Source organism: Caretta caretta, chromosome 8 (assembly GCF_965140235.1).
Source record: "Caretta caretta isolate rCarCar2 chromosome 8, rCarCar1.hap1, whole genome shotgun sequence".
Lineage (NCBI taxonomy): Eukaryota > Metazoa > Chordata > Testudines > Cheloniidae > Caretta > Caretta caretta.
Genome location: NC_134213.1, coordinates 39,120,737 through 39,133,622, shown reverse-complemented (window position 1 = coordinate 39,133,622; position 12,886 = coordinate 39,120,737). Strand labels below are relative to the sequence as shown.

General features: G+C 44.3%; 2 protein-coding genes across 34 annotated transcripts in view; both read right to left on the bottom strand.

The window, feature by feature from the left end:
* LOC125641569 (protocadherin gamma-C5) overlaps window positions 1-12,886 on the bottom strand; it is a 426,447-nt gene that overhangs the window by 47,769 nt on the left and 365,792 nt on the right. The window contains exon 2 of one of the 33 annotated variants that reach the window (XM_048861692.2): window positions 12,234-12,332. The exons of 31 other annotated variants lie outside the window; for them this stretch is intronic. In XM_048861692.2, coding sequence (XP_048717649.2) covers window positions 12,234-12,332 — 99 coding nt within the window. Of the gene's footprint in view, window positions 1-1,798; window positions 4,447-12,233; window positions 12,333-12,886 lie in introns of those variants that run through there. One more of the 33 variants, XM_048861701.2, reaches the window with a different exon arrangement.
* The window catches only part of LOC142068331 (protocadherin gamma-B2-like), a 153,077-nt gene that overhangs the window by 35,244 nt on the left and 104,947 nt on the right, over window positions 1-12,886 (bottom strand). The window lies entirely within an intron of this gene.

Below are 12,886 nucleotides of genomic sequence, written 5' to 3'. Positions count from 1 at the left end.
GGACTCAGCCAATAACCACAGCAGAGACGCTCTTAAAGCTACAAGGTCAATTTTTCATTGCTTTTACATATGTAATATTTCCTGCTCCCTGCCTTCAAGACTACAAAATACTGTATTTCCCACCCTATCATTTTCAACACTTTTGTGTTCTTGTGTAGAAACATATGTGCATTAATGTATATGTCTCATAAATTACATATAACACCTGTCACAGAAACGGTAGGCTCTTCTCAGTTCAGGGATTTACCACATTGTTTTATTTCTCATGATCAAACAATTCTAGGGAACTGAAAGCTCCTATGTTATTCTGACCGCACAAGGGTTAATTAGTAAGAACAACGAAAATAATCAACAACACTCAAACTTCTGCCAATTTGTTGCTTACTGAGGTGCAAAATGAATACCATTTCAAGTATTTAAAAAACCCAAAGCAGGTGGATTTAATTCTTGACTTCTCGTCCAAACCAGAGTCTATAGCAAAACCTATCCAACTCATTCAAATGCTGAAAATAACTGAAATATATAATCACGGCCTATTATATACCCAGAGGACAGTCAAGGCAAATGTTATACCCTGATCTATTTAAGGGGGAAATAAAATGGCATGGAAAATGAGAAAGACAATGAAATATTATACCACAATCATATAGTCACTGCATTTGTTATTACGTGTTAAAATACAATCACAGAGTGCGTTAGTATGAAATGGTTGGTATTTAGTGTTCTTGAAAGTCCATTCTCTGACCATTATAATAGCTTAAAATTTAAAAAAAGGTAAGAGCCCATGATATGGCACTAATTTCTTACATAACCAGTAACTGCACCAAGAGCAAGTTCCTAGGGACCGTATTTGTTTTCAGAGTCATATTTTTCAGATGAAATCATCATACAAAATTATAATAGCCTAATCAATATAATAACAGGTGCAATTAATTCAGAAATAATGAAGATGTAATACTACACCATGGCAATGAGATGTTGTTCTAAAGTATAGGAGCCAATAGTTTCTTTCTCTGACTCTGAGGCACCTCAGTTCTCACTTACCCACCCACCATATTGATACAAAACCATACTGGGGAGACTCTAAGACTATTTGCAAATCTGCAGAGTGAGGACTGCCCTTATTTCCCACTGACCACATTGAAAGCTGCGGGAGTTCAGCACTTTACACAACTATGAGACCTAAGCACTTGCATAGTGATTGGGAAAAAACATTCGGTTCCAATACAAGATATTTGATCCCTCTCAAAGGTGCAGAGTGAACCTCTCGCCCACATTCTTATTATAAAGTAAAATAAAAACAGCTAAACTAGATTAGCCGAGGAAAAGTTACAATGGGCCTTAGATTAACTTTAGCAGCCTCTGAAGGTTACACACGCGTCTCACAAACCAAGACTTCAACCACTAATGTGTATAAAGTCCCAATACCTCCCCCACAGTGGAGCGATTCCATGGTCTCTTGAGGCAGAACACTGAATTAAATACACATTTGTTCAACTTTATTACTTTAATGAGAGATATCCCCGGGATTCCTTTATGCAAACCAAAAGCTAAGGAGCATTTACATCTCGGACATCTACTTCCGAGAAGGCACTGGACAAACTATGACACTTTTCAAAGTCACTTAATTTAGGGAATAAAACGTGTCGGAACGGTGGGGATTAAATGCCAACACAACACACAGGGACATAAAGTCGCTTTGACCGCCACAGCTGCAGCAGACAGGTAAAAGTTTGTATCTATCTCGAGCTGAGAGCTCACCACACATTACCGAATACATGTGAGAGGGCTACATTACCTCGCCGGGAGCCGGACACCTGCTAGCTGAGCCTATTCTCTGATGATATAATCCGGACTCGCAGTTTTTCACAGTGTTCTGACGGCTCCCAGTGGGGCTGGGAGCGAAGGGCTTTGTGCACAGAAGGTCATTCTGGCGGGAGTCCGTGGTAAGATACACCTGCTGGTAGAAGTTCGGAGGCACATATCCGCCCCGGACGGCGTCTATGCGGGTGAAAGGCCCCGGCGTTCCGTAAAGGGAGCTCCTGGAGGAGCTGAAAATCTCCTTCGATTGCCTCCATTTGTAAAATTTAACAATGCTCACCCCTATCACCGTGACAAAGAAGGCCACGGAGACCAAGATCACAGCCAGGGTTAAATAGAAAATCAACTGCTTCTTTTTGTCTTGCGTGGGGGACACATCAGTGAGGTCCGTCAGGGCCTCCTTAGCAGTCTCCGCTACGGCTATGGTGATGGTCGCGCTAGAGGACTGGGCTGGCTCCCCATGGTCTTTGACCAAGATGATCAAAGTGTGCTTAGGAGCATCGCTCTCCAGCAGCTGGCGAGCTGTGCTTATCTCCCCGCTGTGCAGTCCCACCGAGAAGAGGCTGGTGTCGGTGGCCTGCAGAAGGATGTAGGAGAGCCAAGCGTTGTATCCCGAGTCCGCATCCCAGGCCACGAGCTTGGCGACCACGTGCCTGGCGCTGACTGTCGGCGAGATCATCTCGAGGTGCAAGGAACTGGCGTTTGGAGGCGGGTATAAGACGCTGGGCGCGTTGTCATTCAGGTCCGTAACAAACACAGTGACAGTGAGCTTGGTGGATAGCGCCGGGAGGCCGCCATCGCGGACATGCACTGTCATTCTGAACTCCATGATGTCTTCGTGGTCCAGGGAGATCAGGGCACAAATGGTGCCGTTCTCCGGACTGATAGAGAAATACCTGCCAACGACATTGGCCGAGGGGCTGTTTTCCAGGATGGAGAAGAAGAGGCGAGAGTTCTGGTTCAGGTCTGGATCCCAGGCACTTACGTTAAATATTGGCGCCCCGGGGAGGTTGTTTTCCGCCACATACACCTGGTAGGAGAGCTGGGGTGATTTGGGGGGGTTGTCGTTGATATCTGACACTTGCACTAGTATCTGGCTTTCCGCCCAGAGCGAAGGCGATCCCGAGTCCCTGGCGGTGACGGTGATGTTATACTCAGACACAAGTTCCCGATCCAAAGCTGCTTTGGTTTTCAAACTGTAGTAATTCTTCAGGGAGGAACTGAGTGTGAAAGGGATGCCCATGGGCAAAAAGCAGTTTACCAGGCCGTTATCTCCAGAATCCAGGTCAGTGACGCTTAGCAAAGCTATCACTGTTCCTGGGGCGGCGTCTTCAGGCACTGGGCTGTATACGGACGTCACTGTGATCTCAGGGGCGTTGTCATTTACATCAATGATTTCCACCAGTGCTTTGCAATGAGCCACTCCCGGATTAGAGCCCTTGTCTTTAGCTTGTATGTAAATCTCATAAAAAACCGTTTCTTCGTAATCCAGGAGTCCTTTGACCCTCAGTTCTCCAGTAGCAGAGTCCAGAGCAAAGAGTTCTCTCACTTTGGCAGGGGTGTGACTACTAAAGGAGTAAACTATATCTCCATTGGGTCCCGCATCCAAATCAAAGGCGCTGGTTTTGACCACCAGAGTGTCTGTCTGGGTGTTCTCCCTTACGCTCGCCCGGTAGGTAGTCTGGTTAAAGACCGGGGCATTATCATTCGAGTCTAGAACATCAATGTGGATGTGCACACTGGCAGATCTCGGAGGGCTCCCCCCATCCACCGCTGTGAGGACCAGCTGCAGTTCTGGTTGCTCCTCCCTGTCTAGCTCCTTTTCCAGCACCAGTTCCGCATATTTGCTGCCATCCCCTCGCGTCTTCACATTTAACACAAAATGCTGGTTGGCGCTGAGGTGGTAGGTCTGCAAAGAGTTACTCCCCACATCCGGGTCTTGCGCGCTCTCTAGTGGGAAGCGCGCTCCAGGCGCCACTGACTCACTGACTTCCAGCCTCATTAGGCTGGACGGGAAAGCTGGGTCGTTGTCATTGATGTCCTGGATCTCCACGACAGCGCTGTAGAGCTCCAGCGGGTTCTCCAGCACAATCTCAAAGCCCAAGGTGCACGGAGACAGAGTCCCGCAGAGTTCCTCCCGGTCTATCCGCTCCTTCACAAACAACATCCCGCTCTTCAGATCTGCCTCAAAGTACCTCTTGCTGCCTCCAGACACCACCCGGAGCCTGCGATCCGGCAGCCGCTTGAGCTCCAAGCCCAGATCAGCTACCACATTCCCCACCCCGGAGCCTTTTTGCGTTTCCTCGGGTATGGCATAGCGAATTGCTGCGGAAGCCCACTCCGAAACGCCAGACAGTAACAACAAACTAAGTACTTGCCATTCAGTTACCCAGCGGCTCCTTCCAGCAGCGCGTTTCATGTCACTGTCGGGCAGCTACTTAACCAGGCGTTTGCACGGTCTATTTCCCTTAAAAATCCTCAGCTCGTCCCTTCATAGCGAGACCTGGTGAGTCCTGGGACTGGGCTGTGTGGCTGAGACTCGGGCATTGCTTTCCGGCACAGCACTCCCTCCCGCTAGGCTCACACTGTCTCTGCCTCATCCCGGTTCACAGCAGAAAGGGCCGCCAGATCCCCAGCTCCTTCATTGGCCAACAGCGGCACACAGAGTCCCAGCCAATAACTACACGGAGAAATGCTCTAGCAGGCTCCCTACTATTGCGCGTGCGCAGTCGAATTTGCTTTGTCTAACTTGTCACATCGCAACCCAGCGTTCATGGAAACGCGGTGTCACAGTTAGGGTTTAATACAAAACTAAACACTTCAGAAGAAAACGCATTTACCCAGGTACACGGGAATTTGGGATTTAAGTGGTTTCGCACTTCTGTGTATGTCCTAAGAAGGCACATTTCCTAGATCCATAACACATCGTATCATAGTTCTGAAAGCCAAGGAAATATTCTCCTCCTACTCCTACATGCTGATCTCCCACTGACATCGTTGGGATCAAAACAAAAGAACACACACACATCCTTTACTTAAACTAGTATCAGGGGCTAGCCTGATAGTCTGTATCCACAAAAACAAGAAGTCCTGTGCCACCTTAAAGACCAACAGATTTTTTTGAGCATAAGCTTTCGTGGGTAAAAACCCCACTTCTTCAGATGCATGGAGTGAAAATGGAGGTAATTTTCACTCCATGCATCTGAAGAAGTGGGGTTTTTACCCACGAAAACTTATGCTCAAATAAATATGCTTGTCTTTAAGGTGCCACCGGACTCCTTGTTGTTTTTACTTAAACTAGATATCTCATCAGAGAACCCAACCAAAACAAACAAACAAACAAACAAACAAAAAAAACATGTCAGCCTAACCTCATAGGGCTATTTTTCCAGGTGGGACAGAAAACCACATGCAGGCAGCAGCGAAGGGTAAAAATAAGCAGGGGCGACGAAGTGAACCAAAGCGTTTGTGGTGCGCAGAAGACAGGTCCGCTTATAACAAGGAACGAGAGACGCCAGTAGTAACGGAGCGTGGGGTTGAGTGGTCGCTAACGGGTGTGTGCAGGGCAGGGAAAGGAGAGGAGCAAGTGGCTTACGAGTTGGAAAGGGCAGTGGGACGCCACAGAGAAGCGGAGTGGGGTGGGGAGGGAAGAGAGGCAGCAGAACTCTCATTACAGTCACAGCAGTGAGGACATGAAGAACCAGTGAGAGCAACTGCTGTAGCGCGGAAGGTGATCCATTGTGAACACATTCCTCGCCTTTGCCTGTCTCTGAATTGGAAGTGGAAATGGATCAATATTATCGTACATGCTATTTGAGCATCTTTTCGAAGCGGTTTCAAAGGGGAACGTCTTAACCGAGCTCCTGTCCCTCCCCTTTCTCGGATGACCTCGCCCCATTGCGTCTTCCGGAGGGCTCTGCAGATTTTAGTTCGAATGGCGCGCTTGCTTTGAACACCACATGATTTGACTGTCAACAAACCAGCAACTACCACGTGGATAGGAGGATAATAACGGTAATGATGGGCCAAATTCTACAAAGGGTCTCGCACTGGACGCTCACTTTGACTTTAGGAAGCCAGTCACCGTTCATAGCCAAGAGCATCAACCGGCCCAATAGTCACTATGATTCTCATCTCCTCCCATTGGTCTCTCCGTAAATTACCATTTCTGAGCTACACAAGACGCCAGAACATAGGCGTCTAGGAGACGTTCCTAGCACCTGCCCTGTCCCCTTCGTTCCAGACAGTTATAATCACAGGACAAACAATACAGCAAACCGAGGTGAAGACTATTAGGCAAGCCCACAAAAACGCAGAGATTCCTATTTAACTATCCCGACATGAATTAGGAGGAAAGATTAAAGGAACTAACTGACTTAGCCTGAATAAGGGCAGGAGGAGTGATCACTCCAATAGAAAAGAAAGCTAGCTTAAAACTGCAAGGAGAAATGCCCGTAAAAGGGGGGCATATCTTGCAGCTGATATCTGTCCTCTCTAGTGCTCTCGGTCTATCTATAAACCTTAGGTTTTCCATTAGCTTCCGTCATTCTACTACCCAAGAGGTAAAGTCATCCGCCAAGGGTGAAGAGAGCCAGAAGCACAGTCACTGAATATCGGATTTGCGTTCCGAGCACTGTGCTCCGGTAAGGTGTTGGATAAAGGGCTGTAAATAGCCTAAAAGCACCTCCACACGTGGAGGTGGGAAGCAGCTGGCCCCGTACAAATCAAAGCAATCATTCGGTAAACTGGACCGAGCAGTGGAATGGGTATTGCAGAAAGCGGGGTTGTGCAAAACTGCAACCGTGTAACTGCAGAGCTGTGGGATCTTATGGCAATGTCACACTTATCACCCATGGCGCACATACAGCATTAAGCAGTAGGCAGGCACCTCAGGTCTGGCTGGCAGCTTTCATCATGTGGGTACTTGGCAGTTGACCCTGGCTTATTTAGTTTATGCTTCTGTTGCCTGTGAAGCCCACACCCAGGGATGAGCAGATGGGAGCCTGCGTTCTACCTTCTGACCAGACCCTCTTTTCTGGGTTCCATGCCCCTTTTCTGTGGGCGCGCCAGCTGTGTGCATCTGTCATACTGAACTGGTCACACTTTACTCCCAAAGAGAAGCTACAAATCATCCCTCTTTTCATGTAGGCTATCCTTCTTTGGCGGATAAGGTATATTACCTTTTCTTTTTTCTTGTCTACTTGCCATTAAACTGAGGGGATGATTGGACCAAAACCTCTGAGATGAGGATCATTCCATTAATATTCAAAGGCGATTGTATCCGAAGGAAAAGGTCTGCGTAAACTGGCCATTAGGAGTAAATAATACATTAAAAAAGAAAAGAAAAAAAGGGTGGGGAAGGAGGATGAATTCAACGGGGAAAACGAAGAGAAAATCCCTGCCAGACAAGGAGAATTTAAAGTGGAATCCTTTGCTTATTGAGGTAATCATGGCAAATTATTTGAAAGCCATTCAGGGTGAGTTTAAGGACTGTATATAAGGAGTAAGATGCAAAAAATATACCTCACAACATTTTCAACTGCATAGACCTTAATAAGGAAGATCCACTCATGTAACCCCAAACTCCCAGTCCCCCACTCATGCCCACCAATTTCCATCTCAACTCTAACTGCCAGTCCTCTGTTTGCCTTTGTCAGACAGAGCATCTGGTTTCCTCACTTAAATCCTGACCAACATAACACATTTGAAATCTACTGGTGTAGAGTGGGTGTCAGATATTTGGACTAGATAATCTAATTCAGCTGTTCTCAAACTGTGAGCTGGGTCCCCAAAGTGGGTCACGACCCTGTTTTAATGGGGTCACCAGGGTTGGCTTTAGACTTGCTGAGGCCTTTGGCTGACACCAAAAGTCCGAGTCCCACCACCCAGGGCTGAAGCCAAAGCCTGAGGGCTTCAGCCCTGGGCAGCAGGGCTCAGGTTACAGCCCCCACTCACCTAGGGCTGAAGCTCTCAAGCTTTGGCTTCACCCCCCTCCACCAGGGGGTCGAGGCTCGGGCTTCAGCTTTGGCAACCCTGCCCAGGGACGGAGGGGCTCGGGCTTTGGTCCCTCTTCCTGGGATCGTGTAGTAATTTTTGTTGTCAGAAGGGGGTTGTGGTGCAATGAAGTCTGAGAAACCCTGATCTAATTCAATAGGCCACTTGCAAATTGATTAACCCCATCATGATACACCAGGTGCACCAGGATCATGTTACTGTGCTACCACATTTTTGACCAAATTAATCTCTGGCTGCCTTTTTTGTTTATTTTGATATGGTATTTTTGATAACAATACTTTGTGATTTTATTGTCTCATATTGAGTGAGTTAGTTTAATCATGTGTCAGAACAGAATTACTGTAAGTAATACAATTAGTACCCAATTAGTACCCAATTAGTACCCAAAACTGCAACATGTAATTATGTAATCATGATACTGCAAAAAATAAAATAAAATAAACCTGAGCAGAAAATGTGCTGTACAAAGGGCATGATAAATAAACATTAAAGTTTTGGCCATTTCCAATGTATTTTTCACAAATTACTTTACATCACAGAACTAATCAGTAATGAGCAGCCCTCAGCAGACCCAGAATGAATGCAATTCTGGATGTTCATTGGCTTATCTGAACCTTATCTAAACTATTTGGATCTCTTTAGGCTGCAAAATTTGGCTGGAAATTTACACCTGGGTAAAGTGGCTATGAAATGCTACCAATACTGTCACCAATGCAAATGACCAATGCAAAGGTCAGGACAACAGAGGATCAGGTCCCTTGTGCTCATAGACTTTCACATGTGCTTTCAATTCCAGGCCTGAACAGAAAGCCGAAGTGAAAAAAAAACTATCTACATATTTCAAAAGCTTTAAAAAGCTTTACCATTCATTTTGTTTTAAACATGGGTGATAGATGAGGATGTTAGTTTGCTCACACTTGTTCAGCTATTCTCTTTAATACCTGCAAATCTGTTTTGAGCATTAAATTCTGCCAAAAGTGCATGAAGCCACTTGAGAGATTTTGATCACAAATACATTTGTTCCGTTCTCACTATAAAGTGAACAAACTGATATTTAAAAAAAATCTGTAACTTCCCCACCATCACACACACAAACACACAAAATTAGTCATCCTTTTATGTGAAGTTTATGTTGGGAGTGTATTTTTACTACTGACATGAAAACACTTGGAAACAAGGTGTCTAATGGAAATGATGCACCTTTAACTCTGGAAGGATTACTGCCACAGGTATTTTATGGTCCTATGTACAAATTTTTACAATAGTCTGTTCATTGTCATTCTTCCCTAAAAGAGACAGTCAACTACTGTATTGACATCTTCATTTTTCTTACTGTAATCTACCTCTGTCTCTTCTAGTTATACTCACATCCTTTCTTACAGGCCTCTCTGCAGACAACTTGCTGTTATTTCCCCCCCCCCCCCCAAAGATGACTTAAGAGAGAGAGAACCACAGTCACCCTTTTCAAAGTAGACTTGAATGTTCTCACCATTTTTCTGCTCCGGTACAAAAGATTTAGATGGTACCTCAAGTAAAATTGATGCTGGAAACAGCAAAATATTCTGACTTTATAGAAACACCTTTAACTACTTTTCAAGCATATTTATGGCAATTTCTTGACTTTTATTTACTGAATAACAATTTTCATTTCCAATGTATATACTGCAATTCTGAAAAAGCACCTTTAATCTTAATATATATATATACACAAAAAGAACAATTATTCAGTAGCTTTTCTACATAATATCTGTAGAAGCAATAAGAAGATGACAGAACAGTGGAAGTATTTCATATAATTATGGTTTATACCTGTCAGGGTTCCTTCCCCACTCTGAACTCTAGGGTACAGATGTGGGGACCCGCATGAAAGACCGCCTAAGCTTATTTTTACCAGCTTAGGTTAAAAACTTCCCCAAGCTACAAACTTTGCCTTGTCTTTGAATAGTATGCTGCCACCACCAAGTGTTTTAAACAAAGAACAGGGAAAGAGACCACTTGGAGACATCTCTCCCGCCCCCAAAATATCCCCCCAAGCCCTACACACCCCCTTTCCTGGGGAGACTTGAGAATAAGATCCTAAGCAATTGGTTACAAAATCATCACAGACCCACTGAACCCCTGGATCTTGGAACAATGGAAAAATCAGTCAGATTCTTAAAAGAAGGATTTTATTTAAAAAGAAAATAAAGGTAAAAATCATCTCTGTAAAATCAGGGTAGAAAGTACTTGACAGGGTATTCAGATTCAAAACACAGAGGATCCCCCTCTGGGCAAAACCTTAAAGTTACAGAAAACAGGAATAAATCTCCCTCTTAACACAGGGAAAATTCACATAAAACAAAAGATAAACTAATCCACCTTGCCTGGCTTACCTGTACTGGTTCCAATATTGGAGACTTGGATTAGGATGGGTTGGAGAAGATGGATTTCTGTCTGGCCTCTTTCAGTCCCAAGAGAGAACAACCACGTAAACAAAGAGCACAAAAAAAAAAAGCCTTCCCCCCACCCAAGATTTGACTGTATCTTGTCCCCTTATTGGTCCTTTGGGTCAGGTGCCAGCCAGGTTAGCTGAGCTTCTTAAGCCTTTACAGGTAACAGGATGTTGCCTCTGGCCAGGAGGGATTTTATAGCACTGTATACAGAAAGGTAGTTACCCTTTCCTTTATATTTATGACACTCTTTTATTAAATGCATAATCACAATATTTCAAAAGTCTGTATTTTGATTGAATGAGGGAGGTGAGCTCTAATTCTTTCCAATAGAAAACCCCATTCTCAACGTTCTTTATCTCTATTTCTCATTTAAGTTTCTAAGCTCCTGAAAGTCTACCACTTGTGCTAGCAAGAGGAAGAGAAGTCAAATTGTACAAATTACCTATAGATGAGAAAGCATGCCATCCCAGACCTCAGTACAAGCTCACATATTAGAACACCAGCTGAACATATCTTTCCTGCTCACTGTGCCATTGTGAAGATATTTTGGTAGCTGGATATCTGTAATACAGAAGCTTAGTGGGGACACAGCGGTATGTTTATATAAATCTGCCACATAAAATGACTTCATAAGTCTTTGCTACCATCTAGGGCGCATACCGTATTTTCATAAATACCAGCTTTATTTTAACAGAATCATAGAACCATAGGGTTAGAAGGGGCCGAAAGGGTCATCTAGTCTAACCCCCTGCCAAGATGCAGGATTTGTTGAGTCTAAACCATCCAAAACAGGCGGTGATCTAGCCTCGTTTTGAAAACCTCTAGTGAAGGAGCTTCCACAACCTCTCCAGGCAGTGTGTTCCATTATCCTACTGTTCTTATCATTAGGAAATTTTTATTGAGATTTAATTTAAATCTGTTATTGTGGAGTTTGAACCCACTGCCTCTTGTCCTACCCTTTGTGGCAAAAGAGGACAACTTTTCTCCATCTTTTTATGGCAGCCTTTCTAGAATTTGAAGACCGCTATCATGTTCCCCCTTAATCTCCTCTTATCCTAGCTAACCATACTCAGTTCCTTCAGCCTTTGCTCAGATGGCTTGCATTCCATCCCTTTGATCATATTTGTCCCTTGCCTCTGGGTCCTTTCCAGTTTCTCTACATCCTTTCTATACACTGGTGACCAAAACTGGACACAGTACTCCAGCTAAGGCCTAACCAGCACCCAATAGAGCTGTACTATCACCTCCCATGACTTGCATGCTATGCCTCTGTTAATGCAACCCAAAATTGCATTTGCTTTTTTTGCAACAGCATCACATTGTTGACTCATGCTGATGCTGTGATCCACCAGAACTCCCAGATCCTTTTCAGTAGTACTGCTGCCAAGCCAGTTATCCCACATTCTGTATTGGTGCATTTGGTTTTTCTTCCCTGAGTATAGCACCTTATATGCATCTGTGTTGAATTTCCTTTCTTGTTTATAGCTCAGTTCTCCAGTTTGTCAAGATCCCATTGAATTTTATCTCTATCATCTAAAGTGTTTGCAGCCCCCTAGCTTTATGTCATCTGCAAATTTGATCAGCATGCTTTCTATTCCTATATCCAGGTCATTAATAAAGATGTTAAATAACACAGGACCCAGAACAGAGCCCAGTGGAACCACACTTGAGACACCCTTCCAATCTGACATCATTCCATTCATAGTTGCTCTTTGTTTGCCGTTGCTTAACCAATTATGTATCCACTTAATGATAGTTCAGCCAGCCCCACATTTCTCCTGCTTTCTTATCAGACTGTCATGTGGCACTGTGTCAAAAGCCTTGCTAAAGCCCAGGTATATTATGTCCACTGCATTCCCTTTTAACATTTTCATCAAAGCCATCATCACAATTGACTCTAACTGACACATTTGGCAGAATCAGCAAGCAAGACAAGTCCAGACAGAGCCATGGAGACAAAATTACCCTTTCATCCCCAGATGTGCTCCTCCAGTTCGCAGCTGGAGCACATTGATGGATACAGCATGGGGGGGAGGGGCAATGTCCACTTCTGCTGCCCTGGGTCTGAGGATGAAAAGAGGATTTGAGTCTCCAAGACTGTTGTTAAGCACCTTTCACAAGAACTACATTCTGTTCAAAATTGTAAAAGGTAAATACGTTCAAAGCCACAGAAACTAAAATTCTAGCTGAAACAGACAGTGCTTTTTTTTTTTTTTTTTCAATATTCAGCGAAGACGGGAATACATAATACAACACAAATATAGATAGTATCACAAAGAGGAGGGCGGTCAAGAGTCTTCATTTAAGGACACCCGAAGTAAAGGGAATACATTTAGAAAGTTAATCTCAGGTTAAATATTAGAAAAAATGCTAATACGTGTAAGAGAGTCAAGGTGGGTGAGGTAATAACTTGTAGAGGATCAGCTTCTGTTGGTGACAGAGATAAGGTTTCCAGTGTATGTAAGATCCAAAGACAGTCTCTCTCACCAACAGAAGCTGGTCCAATAAACGATATTACCCCACTCACCTTATCTCTCTAATATCCTGGGCCCAACATGGCTACAACATCACTGCATTACAACAATATAGTTAGTATAAGGACATTTGAAACAATCTGC